Source organism: Diospyros lotus, chromosome 3 (assembly GCF_014633365.1).
Source record: "Diospyros lotus cultivar Yz01 chromosome 3, ASM1463336v1, whole genome shotgun sequence".
Taxonomy (NCBI): domain Eukaryota; kingdom Viridiplantae; phylum Streptophyta; class Magnoliopsida; order Ericales; family Ebenaceae; genus Diospyros; species Diospyros lotus.
The window spans coordinates 20,235,750-20,257,902 of NC_068340.1; the positions used below are offsets into that span (position 1 = coordinate 20,235,750).

Consider the following 22,153-nt stretch of genomic DNA (forward strand, 5'->3'; position numbering starts at 1 on the left):
CAGCCGCGTAGGGCGGCCTCCACCGCAGCCACCATCACGACCCCCCGCGCGCACGCTGCAACTGACGAGGCCGCCATTGCCGTCTTCCGAAGCTCGGCCTAGCCATCATGGCCGGCCAAACGGCCTCCTGCCGCTGCTAGTCGCGACCCACTGGCCGCTCCATGCATCGCCGCAAGCCATCGTCGCTCGCTGGACCGCCTCTTCAGCCACCTCAGTTGCTGATTGCTGCTTTGACACTACTGCCATGGCGGAACCAGCCACTGCCCGCTGCTTTCCCTTGCTTCTGGCCGAAGCTCGGCGCTTCAGGCCGCTTCCAATCGGCCACCTCTCCCTCGCGATCTCGCTCCATCGCCATCGCTGCACTCGGCCACTGCAACTGCAGCGCGAGGCTGCTACCGCCATGGCCGAGTTCGGCCAGCGAGCTTTCTCTCTCTCGCATCATCTCTCCCTCATAATCTCTCGCAATGCCTCGGCATCTTGCTCTCGGCCACAAGCTCTCACTCTCCTCTGTTTTCTTTCTCTATTTCTCACTCTGCCATTCGGCCATTTCAAATGATAGAGGCGTACACTAGGAAGCTTCAAGGAAGCTTCCTCATGCCCGCGCATATATACTTCCATACATATATATATTTAAATTACATCTTTGCCCCACTCTTAAATTATTAATTCCACTTAAGCAATTTATTAATTGCACTTTAGGAATTTACTAATTACTCTTGGGCCTCCCAATGCTTAAATTAATTATAATTAAGCCACCCAAAATCTTGGTTTAATCGAAATTAATAACCGACCGCTACTCGGGAATACCGACCTTGTCCCTGCCCCTGCACGGGACCTTTATTCGACCCCGAAACACTTAAGGGTTGCCTTACTCAAAAAACCGAACCACCCCTAGGGTCCTCTCAGCTTCCAGGAGGTCCCCTCCGACTATTCGGTATTGGCACCCACTCGGGCTTATACAAAATTTATTCCGAAAATTATTCCCGGTCGGACCGCTTCCAGCGTCTTTAATCTCATCTCGAGACACTCACCAATCTCTTGCCCTCTTCCCTGGACATCCAAGTCCCGAGGCACTCCCAGCCGTCAATTCGGCAATTTTATTAATTAATTACTCGTAATTGACTTTTGGCCTTCCCGGACCACCCGAGGTCCTGCCAAATTAATAAAAATCTATTTATTTTCAATACCATGTAATACCGGGTATTACATTCCACCCTCCTTAAAGAATTTCGTCCTCGAAATTTACTTTGCCTTAATCTCTTGCCCAAGACGTTCACACTCTCAGGCTACTCTCCGAATCTCCTGTGCGAGAATCTCGTAGTCGCACCATTTTTCAGCTTTTACCTCAGGTTATTCCCACCTCAAGGTTTCACTTAAGCATTCGGTCCTCCGCATCTCGAGGACATTCACCAACCAGATACCGCTTTGGCTTCTCGCCAAATCGTACCACTAGTCGCTGGTCATGCTTACCACAACGATATCCGTCTCCTGATGGATTTTCTCCGCCTCGAAGCATCGCTTTTGCATTTTTACTTCCCATTTTCCCATCGATCAAAATAAACACTTGTGAACATTGCATCACCGATCAGTCTACAACGATTTTACGCCGATCCCACGCGGCAACGTTTCCCATTGCCAATCACACATGGCCACGATTTTACGCTAGTCCAACCAGCAACGTTTTAGCACTGACCATCAGCCGCAATGTCACTTCTAGTGCCAATAAGACACTCTAGCACCTATGTCACCATGGCATACCGCCATTAATCATAAGCATGCACAGCTTGAGTTGATCCTCATGGCAACTTCTCATTACCGATCAACTAACCATGCTAGCACTACATAGGAAGCAACCATTTGGCTCACCCAGCCAATTTCGACCATTTCATACATGGTCTATTACCTTGACCAGCCAACCCTCATTTATCGATACGATTACGCAAAATCGATATACCTAACACCATGTCAGGTAATTTCACATTTCAACCATACGTGCATTACCCGGGTCCAACTCGAGCTTGGCGATGCACGCATTATTTCAATCTCACCTCGAGCTTAATCATGCTCGGGCCACAACCTTCTCCCAACCAGAAGTTCTTCACATAAGCACGCGGAGGTACCTTGGCCTTCCTTACTGACTGATATCACGCACTAGTAGGGGTCTCATACCCATACTAGGGAACTATTCATTGAGTAACCCATTTTCCATTCTTCACCCAATTCAGCTTTCATAATCATGCCCCATGCTAGGTCTTACCTTGGCTATTAAACCCTACAGTGAGTCAAGGATCCTACCACTTCACTTAAGGTCGCGGAACCATTAATCAGCCCTCGTCATCACCCACGGTGCATGGCACAAGTGATTGGCTTATTACCATCTGCACAATCACTTATTGCATCGCACCTGTAGGATGACTCGTGCCTTTGGTCCGCACCATAACAAGCTAATATGGTTACACCCCCTACTCTTGTAGTGGTCTTCTAGCCAAATTTACTCGCTCAGCTTCAATATCATTGGGACTTTTCAAACCTCACATTTCTCAACAAAACCTCTTACTCTTTAAGCACGGAACCTTTCGGCAATCCCAAAATCAGGTTCATTCTCAATTTGCGATAAACACCTAATTTAAACCATGCATAATGGTTTCCTTTGTCCTACTCGGCAAGGACAACACCATGACAGCAATGAATTCTCTGACAGCGACAATGACACCACCACATCATCTCAAAAGACTCGCTGCGCCTTGAATCTTACTGTTCATCACAACCAGCACGACCCCACCCTTAGGCCACCTTCATCATATCACTTTGTTATGCTTATTACAGCTAGCTAATTCCCTGAGAGACTTTGGCTTCTCCCGGACTTCTTACACACTTTGCTACAACCAGCTCACATCACTCAGTGAGCGACCACATTAGCCCTAACGCCATCATCATCAGCTAAGACGACCTCTTGCCATCGCTTAGGGCCACATCCAGCCGCAACTGCGACTCAGGAGCCACCTATGCCACTGACCGACCACTCTCTCAACGCCCCACGACCTTGACCAGCCGCTGCACTGCTGTTGCCACTATCACCGGTCGGCGTCTTCGGTCGCCATCAGCTACCCTCAGCCGGTTACTAATCAGCTCCACTAGCTGATTTCCTTTCACAATCGTTAACCTTTAGCCACGAGGTTAAATCTCATTAATTGCCCAAACTCCAAGGCATCCCTCTAGCTGTATTACTCACAGCTTCCAGGTGATTTCATCACCTCCACATCATTCCTGGGAACCAATCTCATCCCCTAAGCTCTTCCTTCGAGCTCTCGTCACCCATTGGCGACATCTTAAATTCGCCTTCACCTTCCATCTAATCAACTCGACTAGCTTTAACCGGATCGCACGGCTCATAACCAACACAACTTTTCTCCAGGCACTACTCTTGCACTCATTAACTATGACTTCAATTTAAAGTCCACCCACTGGAAATCACCCTTGCCAATCTTGTGGAACTCACACTTCCACTCAATGCCATAGGACTCATCTTCCTACTCAGGCACTTGCCATCACGCTGGCTCTCCCCTGGTGATCTATCCAGTTAGAGTGGTAGTGCCTTAGGAGGTTCATTTAGTGTTGTTGCCATATGCTCAACTTTTCTTGGGAGAACATTTCAAGTTCTACCTAGGCCATATTTCAACACTACCCTCTATAATTCCCGCTACGGAGTAGCACTCCTTCAAACAGCATAATTTCTGCTCTGACCAACCATCTTTATCACATTGGATCTCCTTTCTCAAAATTTGCTTGGTCCCGCCACCAGGGCCCGCTGAACCTTTATGTACACGGTCAATCAACAAGGCATTTCATCACAGTCTTCGAGCCTCACGCTCATACCATTGCCATTAGGTGCTACCACCCGGCAACTGATCCTGTGTCGTCAACCGGAAATCCATCCAGTGCTACATAAAGATACTTCCTCATTTTTGCATCGACACATCAAGACTAATATTAGACCGTGCAATTGCAAGCCTTCACGAATTTCAAACCGTGCCTCAGCCACACGTTCAGCCTGCCACAACTCACTTCACAAGATTAGGGATCCCTTTACTCGAAGCCTTCACACGCTTCAATATCCCCATCTCATGGTTGGTTTCTAACTCGTAAGTCTCGCCTTCCATGACACTTACGTAACATCCTAGAGCCATTCACTGACTCCACCAATCGACCCATCTTCTTGCATTATCGCAAGGTCACATAGGGTCCATCATCTCAATTTACCATAATCATTTCGATTAAATTTAACCACAACTGCGTCAGCATCCTTTAGTAAGGAGCCTCATCACACATCTTGTTTTCACACCACAAGATATCACCTAATCGATTCATAATCCTTCTTGCTGCCTTGACACCAAAGCACTACCACCATACTTCAACCCTTACGGAATTTTAGGTCTGGCTCAGGCATAACCTACAGCATACCCCAGGTCTTCGAAGTCTAATCGTCTCCACCGCAGACAGGTTACTCCACATGGAGGGCTGCAATCCCTCCCGTGAACTAACCGTCTACATCCAGTGGTCCTTAGCATTAGACCCGTCAACCGTAGGCATCAACTGTAGCGTTATTCCCACGCTAGACCCATTTCTTTTCCCAAGGTTTCTTTCTCAAACATCTCAAGACGCTACCACACCGGAACTTTCGCTAAATCGCCTTGACACTACTTTAACGAGATAAAGGGCTTAAACCCCACTTGGGTGCAACACCCTGACAACTCTTATTACTAGCAGTTGAGTTGTGGAATTGGCCACAACTTTCGTCACCCTACTGCATTTCACAAATCTTTAGCCCCTGACCATCTGCATAATCACTGTGTTGCCCTGTGCTTTAGGCGAGCCAACACCTGGTCATCATTACCGTGTCACTCCCATACACTGGCCCAACACTGGTTCCCCATCGTGTTGCCCTGTGCTTCGGAGAGCCAACACCTAATCATTATTACCGTGTGGCTCCCTTACACTGGCCCAATAACAGTTTCCAACAGCATGGCTCAGGTCCCACTCTGATCTGTTTCATACCCCGTACCGTGACTTTCAGCCTTCCAGTCACACCTTTGATATCGAACTCGACATGACTACTTTACCACGCTCACAACCACTATACGTACCAGGCGTCTTACTCGGTATCAATCTATCAGATCCCTAACGCGCTCCGTGTTTCCTCCTTAGGGCTACTCTATATGTCCTATCCTTTACAGGAGATTCACGGTCTCACCAGACTAGATTTACTAGGGTGCTGCTCCAAATCTTCGGCATTTGACCGTCACTTGCAGTTCACTAAATTGCTCAGGCCCATGGGCCACTTGCCCTCAACGCGAGCCAACTCATTAGTCCTCTGTCACACGATCCATAACATCAGATCTGTCACTATAAGCCTTGCACCCATAGCATCGAAGCTACTTAAAGCCTTCCCGAGCTACGTTGGTTCCACCACCATCTTACCAAGCCATCTTACTTGATTATCCTTGGCTTGATAACCTCAAGCTCATACCATGAGCCTCGCTCTTCAGGACTTTACATCTCTTACCTCTTAAGAGACTCTCAAACAACAACCAACATGCTGAGCCTATCTCAAGCTCCGGTACTCATAACCATCGAGCACCTACCATCACCCTCCAGGTAAATTGAGACCTCTCGCCTCTCCTTGCACACTCATGAATGCATTCAGTCACTACGCCCGGCCTGGCCTTGCACGCCTCGCTCAGGCTCCCATGACTTGGAATTTAAAGTTCGGGGCCTCCACATTGCTCACCATGCCCCTGCCCACTTGGCATCCGAAGTTGGCATTTCCATTGCGCGCGTAGCCTATGGATGTCCTGTTGCCACACACTCATCACCCTCGGACCACACACACCCGTTCATACCCTTCATTGGGTGACCTCCGCGTCTCCCATCAAGGGTCCCGTGACTTTAGGCGTCATCCCGACCCTGAGCATCACAATGAGGGTCTATTCACCTCTCATCTCCCGACCTTAGGTGTCCCACCAGACCCCAAGAGTCATAAAGAGAGTTTTTTGATTGGCCCCTCATCCATCGATCCCATGAACGGTCACTTGGCCCTACATAACTAGGACTTCTAATCTAATGGCTCTCACGCGCATATCAACACATGACCACTCTTTAATCCCCAATCTGGATTTCCCTGGATTCCAGATCGACTCACTTTGGACTTTCATCTCATGCAAACACTCGCTAGGGTCCACTTGCCACACGCCTATCATTCCCAAGGATAGACCTCGTCTCATCAAGAAGCCAACTAGGGTCCACTCATACCCTAGGCACATCCCCTCTGAGATCATCATAGCAATACGATCACATCGCATCACATTTATCTAGCATCCCGACTCTCCTCAGAGTCCTTCCAAATTTTGCTTACATCATGCCTTCACTAGCCATGACATACTGATGCATTACATGCATACTCCCCACAGAGCTTTACTGCAAGCAACCTTATTCCCAATAGTTTGTCACATTGCTTGATATCAAGTCTTTTCCTTGAGCCTCGAGCTAACACCCACTTTAGCTCATTTTATCTCAAGCGCACACGCCTTCCTGCACCACTTCCAAGGGACAACTCTATTCCCTCGAACATGCTCGGCAAATCTCTAGCATAAGGACGCTCTACTAATCCCCTCTCGGATTAGTCATGCTTCAGCTTCGTGTCTCCACACGAGCCTCAACACTTCAATCTCAAGGAGTTCCCATCCTTAAAACACTTCATATCCCCGAAATGCCACATTCGAGTTTTCTTGATACCAAAACCCACACTTGGGTTTTCGGTTCCTCATTGCTCAACTTGTATACCTCTCACAGGTATATCTTCTCAATCTAGGGTATTTTCTCATCCCAAGAACAGGGATATCCAAACATGCCATTGCAGGCCTCAATGACTTGACCCAATCCTTTAGGGTCCTCGGTCATGTGTCAAACTTTCAAGGTTATCGAACCAACCTGACATTGAAATCTCAAAATTTCAAATCAATTGTTCTCGACCCCAACTCAGCAGTTAAGACATTTCGACTTACACTCAACCATGCCAGACACCCTCTATTCCAAAACTCTGGCAATTTCTCACATTCATCACTTAACCGACCATGTTTAACACTTAATCACGCTAGCCTTCCTCACTCATATAACTAGCCATGCTCTGATACCAACTGTAACGACCCGCTCCCACTCACGGGCGCCACCGGTAAATAATCGACCGGATTACTCACCCGACAAACCACAACTAAAGGGTTGGACTATGTTTCGATAGGAAACGCCCTAGGTGGGAACTAGGCTTCGTCCTTCCCTTCGCTCCACTCAGGAATCGGTCCCAACTCAAATAAGAAAAATCCAGCGGACCAAGGCCCGAAACCCGAGTGAGCTTCACCTCTCTTCAGCTCACCCCATAGCAAGCCAGAGGTGACCCAGGCACAAAGCTAGCATACAGACACTTCGCTGAGTATTGGGGATTTATGAGAACATACCTTGCTGATCTTGACTCGGTCCGAAACTTGGCTTTACCGACTATGTCACATTCAACAAGCAATCTCACAATCATCTATCACACTATGATGATTACAACAATTAAATACATTTAGACTCGATAACACAGACATTTACTCACAAGGGTATATATACATCACGCCCCCTAGCTACATACAAGCAATATTAAAAATACATAACTCGGGCAACTCAGCTAGTTGCCACAACGGCCTCCCGGCGCCATCCCTGCTTGCATCCGGACTTGCATCATCTACACATGAGGTAAAACCTCATGAGTCATAAAGACTCAGTAAGGGTGCAATGTATGTAAATATGAATATAATCATGTTTATGTATGCCAACTGCATGCAAATTAGGCTAGGCTCACACATCCTCACAACCCACTAAGGTTTGAGGCATCAACCTATCAGCCCCCACCACTAGTCCTCCATATGGCCACAGGTCCACTAGAGCTTGCATCACACAAGATATAACCACTACCTGGCTCGAACGTATTTACCGACTTGCAAAGCCACCTCCACATGGGGCTATCCCTTACCTGGCTCGAAGCTTCATCCCTGCCTCGGCGAGAACGCTAGCCCGAACTCCGAGCTCTTCTAGGATCACCGCCTCCCTGGTCGAACCTAGATACAAATGCACACAAACCCAACTCTATCAACATCCGGCATTAAACCAATGCCCTCAACTTCGCCACACACACCATCAAAACCATCCATCAACAATTTCCAATCAACCCCACCGAGGGTTCAATTCAATCAATACTACACAATTCAGTATCTCGAATAAGAGAAATTAACTCGAAAAGGAATTTAATTAATTACCTTAACAATCTGGAGGACAAATTCGAAAAATGCCCAACCCGGCAATGCCTCATGGGAGGCCACCTTGTGCTCAAAATCCCATTTCCAAGCTTCTAGCACGCTCATCGAGCCCCAAAATACTTTCCAGACTTTTCTCCCATTTTTCTGGACTTTTCTGGCATTTTTTTTCCATATTTTCCAGCATTTTCCCTTTTATTTTCTTTTTCTTTTCTTTATTTTTTCTTTATTTTTCTTTCTTCCTCCTGTTTCTTCTCCCGCGCGGCACTGTTCATCGTCTTCTTCATCATCCCCCGCGCGCGCACAGCGCTTGCCCGAGTCGCCCGCCACTGCCGTTTGCTCCACCAGCCACTACTCATGAAGCCAGCAACCGCCCCAGCTCAGCCGCGTAGGGCGGCCTCTACCGCAGCAACCATCACGACCCCCCACGCGCACGCTACAACTGACGAGGCCGCCATTGCCGTCTTCCGAAGCTCGGCCTAGCCATCATGGCCGGCCAAACGGCCTCCTGCCGCTGCTAGTCGCGACCCACTGGCCGCTCCATGCATCGCCGCAAGCCATCGTCGCTCGCTGGACCGCCTCTTCAGCCACCTCAGTTGCTGATTGCTGCTTCGACACTACTGCCATGGCGGAACCAGCCACTGCCCGCTGCTTTCCCTTGCTTCTGGCCGAAGCTCGGCGCTTCAGGCCGCTTCCAATCAGCCACCTCTCCCTCGCGATCTAGCTCCATCGCCATCGCTGCACTCGGCCACTGCAACTGCAGCGCGAGGCTGCTACCGCCATGGCCGAGTTCGGCCAGCGAGCTTTCTCTCTCTCGCATCATCTCTCCCTCACAATCTCTCGCAATGCCTCGGCATCTTGCTCTCGGCCACAAGCTCTCACTCTCCTCTGTTTTCTTTCTCTATTTCTCACTCTGCCATTCGGCCATTTCAAATGATAGAGGCGTACACTAGGAAGCTTCAAGGAAGCTTCCTCACGCCCGCGCATATATACTTCCATATATATATTTAAATTACATCTTTGCCCCACTCTTAAATTATTAATTCCACTTAAGCAATTTATTAATTGCACTTTAGGAATTTACTAATTACTCTTGGGCCTCCCAATGCTTAAATTAATTATAATTAAGCCACCCAAAATCTTGGTTTAATTGAAATTAATAACTGACCGCTACTCGAGAATACCGACCTTGTCCCTGCCCCTGCACGGGACCTTTATTCGACCCCGAAACACTTAAGGGTTGCCTTACTCAGAAAACCGAACCACCCCTAGGGTCCCTTCAGCTTCCAGGAGGTCCCCTCCGACTATTCAGTATTGGCACCCACTCGGGCTTATACAAAATTTATTCCGAAAATTATTCCCGGTCGAACCGCTTCCAGCGTCTTTAATCTCATCTCGAGACACTCACCAATCTCTTGCCCTCTTCCCTGGACATCCAAGTCCCGAGGCACTCCCAGCCGTCAATTCGGCAATTTTATTAATTAATTACTCGTAATTGACTTTTGGCCTTCTCGGACCACCCGAGGTCCTGCCAAATTAATAAAAATTTATTTATTTTCAATACCATGTAATACCGGGTATTACAGGTACCTTCGACATGAAAGTGCCCCAATGAGTATCCTTCAGGTGAGTCTAAAGACTCTTCGGAACCACCGAGTGAGTTGGGCCAGGGAGACTCAGGGTGAATCTTCAGGCTAAACATGCTGAGGCTCGATCGTCTCGGAGACTTTTTGGAGGCTCTAGGGAACTCTTGTTCGGGAGACTCTCCAGGGTCATTTGGGCTTATGCAAAATACTTCTCCGAATTTAAGATTTTTGAATTTTCTTAGGGCACCCCGCAACAATTTCCTTACTCGATTATAAGTTATTACTCGATTGAGTCCAGTATGTTAACTGATTAATCTATTTGAACCTTCAAACCCTAATATACCTTACTTGATTAATAATATTCATTACTCGAGTAATGTTTAAAAGTTAGTTAAAACTAACATTTCCTAACATAATTACTCGATTAAGATAGAATGTTATTCGAGTAAAAGGTATGTTAATTGATTAATGAGTACTATTACTTGATTAACAACCTATTTTCAATTTTATTTTAATAGATTATATTTGAAGAATATATTTTGTAAAAAGCATCAAAATCTATTATTCAACACTATGCTATGTTGTCTCCAAACTACAGGGCTTTCACTAAAAGGATTGACAATGTGAAGATACCTAATCTTGTGGGGTGCCTTAAAATCCTCCTAAATCTCAAAGCAATTTTCAAAGTTCATTCTTTCCCGGACAGTCTCCGAGACGAAAGCCTCTTGGACCCCCGATGGGTCTGTTGGGATCGGCCTAGCATGCATAAAGTCCAAGGACACCTTTCAAGGTCTCCCAGACCTAAGTCATTCGGTGGCCCAAAGCCCTCTTCGAGGCTACCCGGAGATAGCCATCAGGGTGTCCTGCCCCGAAGACTTCTCTAGACCCTCCGACCTTCCTAAGGCACTCCCCGAAAGAGTCTTTCGGCTCAACCATGGGTCCCATCATTTTGTCTATAAATACTCACCTCTTCGAAGACAAACGAATCCTTTTTAATCTTTTAGCTCTATTAATCCTCTGAACTCTTTTCATACCTTTGTCCTAACACTCAATCTCTCTCTAAAACCTATCCAGGAACATAAATATCCCTTCGAGACACAGAATAGACATACACTTGCATCATACATCATACTTCGGACATACTTTAGACTATTGTTTGACTTTAGCATCAAAGGGCTCATGTGTGGGAGTCCCCTGCATGCCTTTCTGACTTTTATTTGTGACCGCAGGGCAAGTCCAAGCCTAGCTCACTCGAAGGACTAGAAGTCCTGCCTCTCGAAGACCCATTGGGATCCCTTTCTCTTGACTCCCCAAAGGCCCATCCAAGCACCTCATCCAAAAGGCCCCGAGGACCCATTCGGGTTCCTACCTTATCTAGTTCTGGCTCTGACTCGTTCCATATCCATTTGGCCTCGCTCGTGGCATCTCGGACCCTCTATTGTGGTGAAGGACTCTACTCTGGCTGATCCCAAGACAAATAAATTTAATTATTGTAATTAGGCGACAACACCTAAGAATATTCAAAGTTGCCTCAAAGATCCTAGGTGCAAGGCTATAGTCCAAGAAGAAATGAAAGCTCTAGTTGAAAATGAGACTTGGGAGATTGTAGCACTTCCAACTGGGAAAAAAAATTTATGAGCTATAAGTGAATTTTTTCTGCTAAAGTTGGATTAGATGGAAGCATTGAGAGATTTAAAGCTAAGTTTGTGGCCTAAGAGTTTACTCAAACCTATGGCATCGACTATGAAGAAACATTTGCCCTTATTGCTAGACTAAACTCAATTAGGGTATGCTCATTTCACTTGCTGCTAACCTAGATTGGGAAGTTCATCAATTGGATGTGAAAAAATGCTTTCTTGAATGGAAGGTTAGAAAAAGAAGTGTATATGATGATTCCACCCAATTTTGAGACTAATGATCTATCTGGAAAAGTGTGCAAACTAATAAGATCTCTATATGGTTTAAAACAATCATCAAGGCCTTGGTTTACTAAATTCAATTTAGTGGTGAAAAAAATTGGATATAAGCAAAATCAATTAAACCATACATTATTTACAATAAGATTTCTATATCTTAATAGTTTATGTTGATCATATGGTGATTATTAGGGATGATTTACAGGAGATTAAGAAGCTCAAAGAACAACTACAAGTAGAATTCAAAGTTAAAGATCTTGGCTTCCTAAAATAATTCCTTTTCATGGAGGTTGTAAGAAGCAAGAAGGGGATTGTAATATCCCAATGAAAGTATACCCTTAATCTCCTAAACGAAATAAGTTATATAGGATGCAAGCCAGCAAGCACCCCTTTGGAAAGGAATTGGAAGAAGCAAATCACTAAATTGATCCTTTGGTGGATCAGGAAAGGTACCAATGTTTAGTTGGAAAATTAATATATCTCTCCCTAACCAGACCTGATATTACTTTTAATGTTAGTATGGTATACCAGTTCATGCACTCTTCTACTCAAAGACACTTAGATGCAGTGTATCAAATACTTTGATATCTAAAAGGCTACCCAGGTAAAGGTCTACTATTTAGAAAGACTGATAACAAAAAAGTGGAAGGGTTTGCTAATGCAGATTGGGCAGGATCTGTAGAGGATAGCAAGTCAATTACTGGATATTATACTAAGCTCTGGGGAAATCTAGTGACATGGAAAAGTAAGAAGTAGACTATTGAGGGTAGAAGTAGTGTAGAAACTTAATATAAGGTTGTTGCCTAAGGTATTTGTGAGTTGATATGGTTGGAAAGATTGTTAAGAGACTTGAATGTACCTTGGACAGGTCCTATGGAAATATAGTGATAGTAAATCTGCCATTAGTATATTCCACAATCACATTCAACATGATAGAATGAAACATAAGAGGATTGATTGGAATTTCATCAAATTTGAAATTGAAAAGAGGTGATCAACCTATTCTATATTCCCACAAAATTGTAGGAAGCTAATATCTTTACCAAGGCTCTACAAAAATTAGGATTTGAAGACTGTGTTGACAAGTTTAGAATGATTGGTATCTATTCCACAACTTAAGGGGGACTGTTGGGATCTGAGAAATCTGATCTGGCTGGAAATCATTCAAATTCATGATTTTATATATCTTGATTAAGTAAGATCTTTTTGATTTTTGTATCATAAGAGTAATTAATAGTTTCTTAAATTGTACATTCCTAGTTTAAGAGATGTATTTTCTTAGTATAGCTAGATATCTTGATCCTAATTTTTCTATATATTGTAAATTCTCGATAAATGAAAGATTAGAAAGAAAGTTTATTCATTCTGCCATCTGTTTCATAAACTAATAAAGCCCATTAGGTTAATGGTGGGGAGACCTAAGGGAACTCTATATAAAGGTAAGACTACTATCTTTTCCTATCTAATAGAAAATGAGTCATCATTGTCTTACCCATTGGGAAAAGCTTATAGAGAGAGAAAAAAAAGGGGGGGGGGGGGAAGTCCCCAATGCAAATTTAATCATTTGTTGATTTCGTGGCTTAAGTGAAGATAAGTGAAAGATCATATTCGTCTATGTATCCAAATTTAGTCAGTGTTCTAAGTAATCATGTATGCGATCTAGTTTATATGTCATGTTAATTATTTATTAACATGTGATATTAGAGCTGATTGCATGATCATAGAGTCTATAAAGAATCACAATGCTATTATTGTTTTTTATGTAAGCCATAATATTGTTCGTAAAGATAACAATAAACAACAAATGTCATACCCATAAATCTATAAAACTTCATGTTTTTTCAAATAGTATGAATAAATAAAATAGACCTTGATCCATTGAGACTTCAAGACGTAAAAGGCACTACCAGTTTATAAGAGAATTAAAGAATTTGATTTCTCTCCTTTTATCTCTGGTCTTGATGATGGATGAAAAATAGAACGATAATTTTGTTTTTTGTAATTGGGGTAGAGAAATGACTAAATTCCTATTTATAACTATATATGCAACCTCCCATCAACATTATCAAGAGTTATATATATCTTTATAATCAAATAGATTTCAGTAATCAATTATCTTATTAAATCTTTATTTATCTTATCAGATAAATAGGACCATATCTAATCAAATATACCTTAATTATCATGTCAACCACAGATAATTCTTACATTTTTTCCAAAGACTCATATGATATTGTTTTTACGATTTAATAAGAAGAATGTAACATGCACAAATGAATGAAATCGATCAATTATCTTTTCTCTCAAACTATGTCAATTACAACTGTCGTTGGCCTCATCCTTTAACCCGACAACCATTGACAACTGTTGAAAACTGCCATCAACGATACTTGTAATTGCTATTATCATTACCATATCTAGCAAGCAAATTGTTTCAAGAGGACTAGTTATGGTCTAGTGAGTCCTCAGTTTTCCTCCAACGTACGTTTTTCCTTTTGTTGTTGTTGAATTACAACAATGAATTTATCTATGGGAGACTGATCTAAGGATGGAGCAAGGGTGGCTTATCCGGATGATAGGTGACTATCCAAAGCAGTGGATGACTCTTTCGGGGTGGAGTGGCAACGATGGATGACTCTTCTAGGGGAAGCGACAGCGATGGATGAGTCTTCTGAGGTGGATTAAGAGCGATAGATGACCCTCCAAGCAATAGATGACCTATTTAGAAAGAAAGATCGGTTAAGGGCACGGGTGAGGATCCCCGCACAGATCCTCTGATGCCTAAGTTAGCCTCTCACAAGTATGAGTAGTCAAATGTAAGAAGGAAATGTGAGTATAAGAGAGAGCATAACGAATAGGAAGGAAGACCCCTCCCCCCCCCCCCCCTATTTATAGCAATGGAAGAGACTGTCAGGTGTCGAGTGACCCGATTTTCTCAACGAGTAACTCAGAGATGGTTTTGACCGGGTCCTGTGAGGGTAATTTTAACCTAGTCTCGTGAGCATGGTCGCACGGGCGTGGGCACACAGGTGCGCAGGTGCAAGAGTGCGTGCACGAGCATGGGCATGGGTGCGCCCATGGCATCCCCAAGTAAGGGTCACTCAGGAGTGTAGGGCGCTAGGGTTCCCACTCGTGACCCACCCTTCCCCTCCTCACGGGGTGCGGCTGCGGCCATGAGCAAACACACGACCTTGTGTAAGGGCCTCCTCGCCTGGCCCTACCACCCCTGAGTGACCCTCACCCGGGGGTGCGACCACCCCCAGGTGACCCTTACCTGGGGATCTGAGGTGACTACTCGAGTGGCCACGTGGCACGACCTCTTTCCTCCGATTCCTCTGCTTATTTTCGCTAATCCACTTTTTCTATTATTTTGCGGGGCATATCAACCTTCATTTGTTGTCTTGCTCTTTCTTTCATACACACACACACATATATATACTATATTATATACTCATATACATACATACTAGTAGACTACTGTATAAAGAAAATATGTATTGGAATAGATATATGACACATTCTCATGTATATGTATATTATTTTGACATACGTATCTACATATGCACATATATACACAGTATACGACACCAGAAAACAAATCCAATAGCTATGATATCGATGTTAGAAATATAATATATAAACACATAAATAAGAAATAAGAAAGTAATAAAATCTTATTGGTTTCTCTCGCAAAAGTACCAAGTATCTTTGAACAGGTTGAATCATTGTTCAGAAACGAAAATCGCTTACCAACCACACCTTAAATACCCTACTTTCTCGATATACAAAAAATACTTTTGAGAGATTTGCAAGAAAAGAGATTTTACAGCAAATAGTATATCAAAATTCTGCTTATACACCAGCATGCACATGCCTGCATGTTGAATGCTACCACTTCTCTCCAATATTGGAGAAAAGGGCAAAACTGCACACAGCAGTCAGGTAGCCCGCATGGGCAGGCCAACCCGGATCCGTGACCTGAATCCGGGTCCGAATCTGTTACGGTTCTTGTCTTTTTGATCAACAAGTCATCAAATTCTAGCTCTTAATATTCAACCACATCAAGCCCGCCCAGCGCATCAAAATATCAGTGTTTGATAATAGAGCTTATTAATTCTCAACGCACCCTAAACTAAAACAGTTTAATTCGAAACTCATTAATATAAAACTACCAACAGTAAGTGTCGTTTACGGGTTATCATCGTCATGGCTATGACTTCACCATCTTGTGCGATAAATTAAGAGATGGGAAGATTCTCTCCTCCTGCCCCGTACATGTACTTTCGAAGAAACTGAGTAATAGAATTAGTATGGTCAAAATCAATGAACACGTTTCCGACATTTTATATTCCTAGTTATATTAAACCCCCAATAACCCTCCAATTCAGCTTGGCCGCCAAGTAACCTCAAGCTATATAAAGGGTGAAGAAAGCTTCATAGGACCCAAGTCAAGCAACCAAAAGAAGAAGAAAAATCTCAATTAGCTAGCTAGCACTACCTGTGATCAAGCAGAGGAGTATTCTGTGTGTATTCTTCATTTCCGGCCTCCAGGTTCTCTTCTAAATATATTAGCTAGCTTCAATTTAAGCAAAGATATGACGGTGGTGGTGATGAGCAAGGATAAGAAAAGCAGTAGTAGTAGTGGGTTCACATCATCAATCTGGCGATCAGTGGTCTCCTTCTTATCTTGCGCTCCCGACGAAGGCCGAAAGAGTCCAAAGCCCGCCGCTGCAGCAGCACCGCCTTCTGCACCAGAAGCCACCATGATCGCTGCGGCTGACTACTTCTCCACCAAAGTAAAGTTTCATTAATTTCTGTAATCGAGGTGATTCTCACGCATGCGGCTCCAATCCAAAGTGAAGAAATTAATTCTTGCGCACCGCATGGCCCCGCCATGGCCTGATCGTGTGGCCCAGTTATATATTCGACCAAAAGAGAGGTGATCGGATCGTCTCTCTCATCAGTTGATTCCGCGCCTAAAGCTCAAACCGAGCGAGCTTTCTTCAGAGACTCCCGTTGTTTCACTCAATCTGACGATCTGTTGCGATTGATTGATTTTCTATATATGTTTGCGTTCCCATGTCAAAAATAATCAAGATATAAGTGCATCTTCACGGAAAGCATTACCTGTTTAATTGTTAAATAAATAAAAATAAAGGCGTCATGCCTGCTGCTGCTCCCATTTGCTAGTAACCATTTGACCGCTAAACAGTTCCTTCAAAATGCAATTAAATGAAGCATACGTAACGCCTGAGTAAAATCAGACGATTCAGTGTACTTACTTTTCATATCTAATGATGTTAACTTCTACACACACGACCCAATCGTCAAATGGAGCATTTTTCCTACATAAACCCAGTTTGGAGATGTCCAGAAAATCTATAATAATCAGCTGAACATGTACAATTTTTAAACATTTAAGGAAAGAGCATGCAAGACCCAGATTCCACGGCAAGGAAATTATGAAAACCATAACTAATTCTCCAAATTATGTAAATTAATTTCCTCACTACATTTGACTCCCACCACATTCAGAGATATTCCAAGCCATACAATACAGGTAATTAGGAAAAAAAAAAAAAACAAAACAAACGGCAACAAAACTAAAACGCCATATGGCGAGCAAGCCTGCTTCCCAATATCCTTCTGTCTATGGCTGCATCGATTGAGCTCATCTGGAACATACAAACCACAATAGAAAATGTCAGCCAAAAAGACTGCCAAAACACCATATATGTAAAACGGATTACTACAGCTTTTGCTCCCATACAAAACTTTGCGGAAGAAGCTGACCTGGCTGAGTTTGAATTCACTCACCGTTTGATCATAAAAATAATATCGAAATCACAACACTTGCACGCAAATTTCTGATGGGTATATTCTCATTCCATTCAAGTCCCAAACCTCAAAACGATGCATGACAAGGATATATGACCATAAATGAAATAAGCAATCCAAAGAGTAAATACATACACTCTTCATAATGGGGTGCAATGCTAGATCGGAGCATCCTCACATCGATCACAGAAAGCTTTGTCAGATTGTAATTTTACTAATGTAATTCCTAGTTGAATCTTTGATGGCCGAAAAAATGGTAGGATAGCTTGACAGATGGGAAAAGTGGATACAGAAAAGGAACAGAAGAAATAAAAGAAGCCATTGATCGATGGGGATAACAATTAAAAGAATGTTTTACTGCAAGCCTCATACATTCTTAGTGCAGTTCACACTATCTTCAAAATGAATAAAAAATTGAAGTATATAGCAGTACCTCCATAAATTGACATAACGCGTAAACAACCAAATCTGAAATCCAAAGGTAGGAGACTTCACTGGAAGGCTCGTAACATTTTTAGTGCAGTTCATTCGTTTTCAGAATGGATTAAAGAAAGAAAATAAATACAAAAGTACCTTTATAAGTATGAAACAATGCGTAAACCGGATTGTAACATCTACCCATCTGGTTAGATGAGTAAAGCAACCTCATTTCCACTTGAAAGAAAAAAAATAACAGGAGTGCTTATAACTTACCTGGCTAGTTTCATCATGCACCTGATACTTCGGCAAGGACATTCTTCTTTCCTCCTACAAATACCATTTTAATAGGTTGAAGAGGTGAAAAAAGATGTATACTGGCACAGAGCTAGAGAGAAAAAGAAAGAGAAAAACCAACCATTGACATAGCTTCATCATCCCAAACTAAATAAACCTCATTTGAGGCCAGCTGGGTAACAGGAGCTTTGTTTGCAATTACAGGAGGCGGTCCAATTGCAGGACCACCAGTATTTGGACCAGAAGCATAAGAGTGTGAATTCAGCAACATGCCACCTGCAGTAAAAGAATGTACATTAAGAAACTGAAATAATTAGCAAAATTCAAAAGAGTCAAACATGCCTAGGTTATCACAATCACAAAACATATTGTTTAGTTTGGGGACCCTATAAACAAACTAATTAAGCAACCAACTCTTAAGTTTCTTCTAATTGTTGCGTGCGTGCATTGTGTGTGTGAAAGAGAGAGAAGTTACGTGCAGATTTACATTATTAGCATAGTAGAATTGGGTTTACCCACAATGCGAAACCTAATATATAGATGATATAAACTGATCAGAGAAGAAAAAACAGAATCTATCCGTTGAGCCATTCATATGGACAAATTGTTAAATGTATAAAGGGCCATTGATAAAGAGAAAAGCAAACCTGTAACCTCTGAGATATTCAAATGGAAGTTCATAGTAGAAAGGCACATCCATAAGGATAAAAGCAAACATCTTAAAACTAATAATCCTCCAATTTTTGAGTACTTAAATTAATATGCAATGCAAGGAAGAAAGCTATGAATAACTCTAAATTATTTGAGCTCATAACACCTCAAATCTAATAAATTTCTGAAAGGTAAAATGAAAGCTTCTATTGGCCAAAGGGTGGGCAGCATGCCTATCCGGTTAAAACTAAAAATCATTTATCAAGAACATGGTAATTTCAAATATCAGCTCAAAAAAAAAAAACCTGAATAAAAAATATATATATATATATATGCCTGAATGCAACTTTAGTTCCTCAATTTCAAGATCCTAGTTCTATGCACATTGAGAAAATTTGTTGGATTTTCAAAAAAAACATATCAGGAATCATTTCTTTTTAAACCACAATACTAGACCCTGATAAATAGCAAGTCCAAACTTCAAAGCATTTAAGAGGAATCAGATAGTGGGAGGAGAATCCAAACCTTGATTTCCAGGCACGTGGTAGTTATTTGCCACAGAAGAATTACTTCCGTCAGTTAAGCTTTTAAGGTCTATGGGAGAGCTTGATGGAATGTTTGTCGAAAGCATGGACACAGAAAAAGGTAAATTATGACTAGGTATAGTGTTGTTGGCAACAACAGGAAACAGTGGTTGAGATGACGGGATAGATGTAGCTGGGGGCAGTCCTGGCGGAGCAGTGGTCAAAGATGGTTGAACTGATGGTATTGTAGAAGATGGCAAAGGAGGCCTAACATTCTGTACAGGAAATAGAGGCTGCTGCACAGCTCCTGGATGTGGAGGGAGGACTGAAACAGCTGGATGTGAGGGAAACCAAGGTTGTGGACGAGGAGGAACTGGCCAGCCACCAGGTGGCACTGCCAGTGCAGGACTGTAACTGCATCCAAGCAACCAAGTAACTCTCAGTGAGTAAAACTTTTACTTGCATACAAATATTAAATTCAATATTTAAGAATATAACTAACAAATGGATACGCAGATAATTATCCTTTCATTTTTTTGTACAAAAAGAGATAACAACTTAAAGCAATCCAGCAAAGAGAATAATCAAAATAGAGACTCTGGTTCCACATATCAACTACCCCATCCAAAAAAAGATTTATCCAAACAACTAAAAATAAAAGGCAGATAACCAAACTATCTAGAAAGCTCCATGGTGGTTTCTCTCTGGAAGGGTTATGGATGAATGAACAAGATACACAGATCAAGACATAAAGACAGTCTTATCAACCTAGACTGCATCCTCAACCAAAAAAAAAAATGGGCATCAATACTGTTACATGACCTGAGCATCAAGAGGAAATGTCTAAAGAAAACGTATGAATAACATGAAATGACCAAAGTAACACCTCCCAGTGTCTACATTGACATATCAAAATATGCATGCATGCGTGAGTGTGTGTTTGAGACACTAGAGGTTTCCCAGCAGGAAGTGATGATCAAAAAAAAAAAAAAAAGCAGAAACCATACACTGGCTGCATTGTGCCTAGAGTTGGCTGAGGAAAAGGGGCGCCTAACGATCCCGGTATCACAGATGAAGGAATCTCCACTTTGGCCATCTTTGATGGGCCATCATTTTCTGAAAAAAGAACAGCAGTCATTAATAAGTTTCCAAACTAAGGTAGATGATAAGACCAACATCATGTGCAACCATCTAGACATTTCATTCTCACCATATTTCCCAAGGAAGAAGCTTCACAAAGTACATAAATTTCATAACCATTGCTATTAAATCAAAGGATGCAAAGAATGAGAAATACCAATCCATCACCAGCTTCTTAATTTGTAAGAAAAATAACATTGCTATCAACAGCAAAGATCTAGAACAAAAGGAAGATAAACAATGCATAATCCCAAGTCACAAAGTGCAAAAATATCTAGCAGATTTATTCACCAGTTGACAGCAACAGATAAATGAATGAGAAGATCTCAAAGAAATTCTACTAAGATGCTAACTCAATTTTTGATTCCAGGAACTAATATAAATATTAGTCTCTAATTCAAAATCCAAACCAGAACACTATACATATGAGAAATTATCAAGCTTTCTCACACAAATCTAGTCTTTCTCATTCCTGCTGCAGTTTATCACAATATAAAAAGCGTACAAGGAGAGAACAATATGGACGAGGTTATGATGAATTGGATTTCACTATCCACAACTATAGAAAGTTATGGGATACCCTAAAATAAAGCTTGCAAAATCCTTGAGAGGCCCTTCCAGGAATATGGATGTCTCTTTACAAATGGCACACACTAGAAGACAAACGTTGAAGCTAATACTAATGGATTAACAGTGTGTGATGTAGATGCGCATAATGCTTGAAATTTCTACAAGGATATCAATAAAATGATATGTTATGCAGTCATAGTTAAATCTTTAAGCAGTCTACTCAGAATCTTAAAGTTTGCTCCCATCCCATGAACTTTTAAAAACCGAGACAAAATTATAACTGCCAAAGCAGTTTTGACCACTCACAAGTTTTAGCCTACCAAAGGATACCACAGATTAAGGACAACCCAGCCCCCAACCCAAAAATATATATATTGAATCGTATAATTGGAAAAAGCCTCTTTAAAAAGTACAATGGAGGATCCACACAGTTTACATCTCTAAATCAAGTGCAGATCAAGGTTGTGTCTCTCTCATATAATCATTTCTCAGTTTCTTGGTTCATTTAAAAATTCAGTGAGCCTAAGAAGGAAAAGTTTCAAAAGCATTTTGAAAGGATAAGGATAAATACCAACAAATAGAAAATGCAATGAACCAATTAAAAACAGAAACTAGTACCTACATAGATGACCATATGAGCTGTATACTTAAATATATTTGAGCTTTATACATATTTTTAAGGGTGCACCTTGGTAGTAACAGTAAGGTTGCTCTTTTATGACCAAAAGGTCACAGTTTCAAGTAGTAAAAACAACTCCTTTAAAAAAAAAAGAGCAAGGAAAAGGTTGTGTACAAGTACAACTCTCCCTCAACCCTCGCATAGTATAGAGCTTTGAACATTAGGGATGCCCTTTTTTTCTGCACATATC

General features: G+C 42.3%; 1 protein-coding gene across 4 annotated transcripts in view; it reads right to left on the bottom strand.

Moving 5' to 3' along the window:
• Positions 1 to 17,307: 17,307 nt before the first annotated feature.
• The window catches only part of LOC127796728 (protein SUPPRESSOR OF FRI 4-like), a 43,668-nt gene continuing 38,822 nt past the window's right edge, over positions 17,308 to 22,153 (bottom strand). For 3 of the 4 annotated variants that reach the window (XM_052329071.1, XM_052329069.1, XM_052329068.1), the window contains 5 exons: positions 20,582 to 20,690; positions 19,576 to 19,988; positions 18,521 to 18,675; positions 18,379 to 18,432; positions 17,308 to 17,522 (listed from right to left, as the gene is read on the bottom strand). In XM_052329071.1, the coding sequence (XP_052185031.1) occupies positions 17,451 to 17,522; positions 18,379 to 18,432; positions 18,521 to 18,675; positions 19,576 to 19,988; positions 20,582 to 20,690 (803 nt within the window). In that variant the 3' untranslated portion in view covers positions 17,308 to 17,450. Of the gene's footprint in view, positions 18,433 to 18,520; positions 18,676 to 19,575; positions 19,989 to 20,581; positions 20,691 to 22,153 lie in introns of all 4 variants that reach the window. The other variant, XM_052329072.1, reaches the window with a different exon arrangement.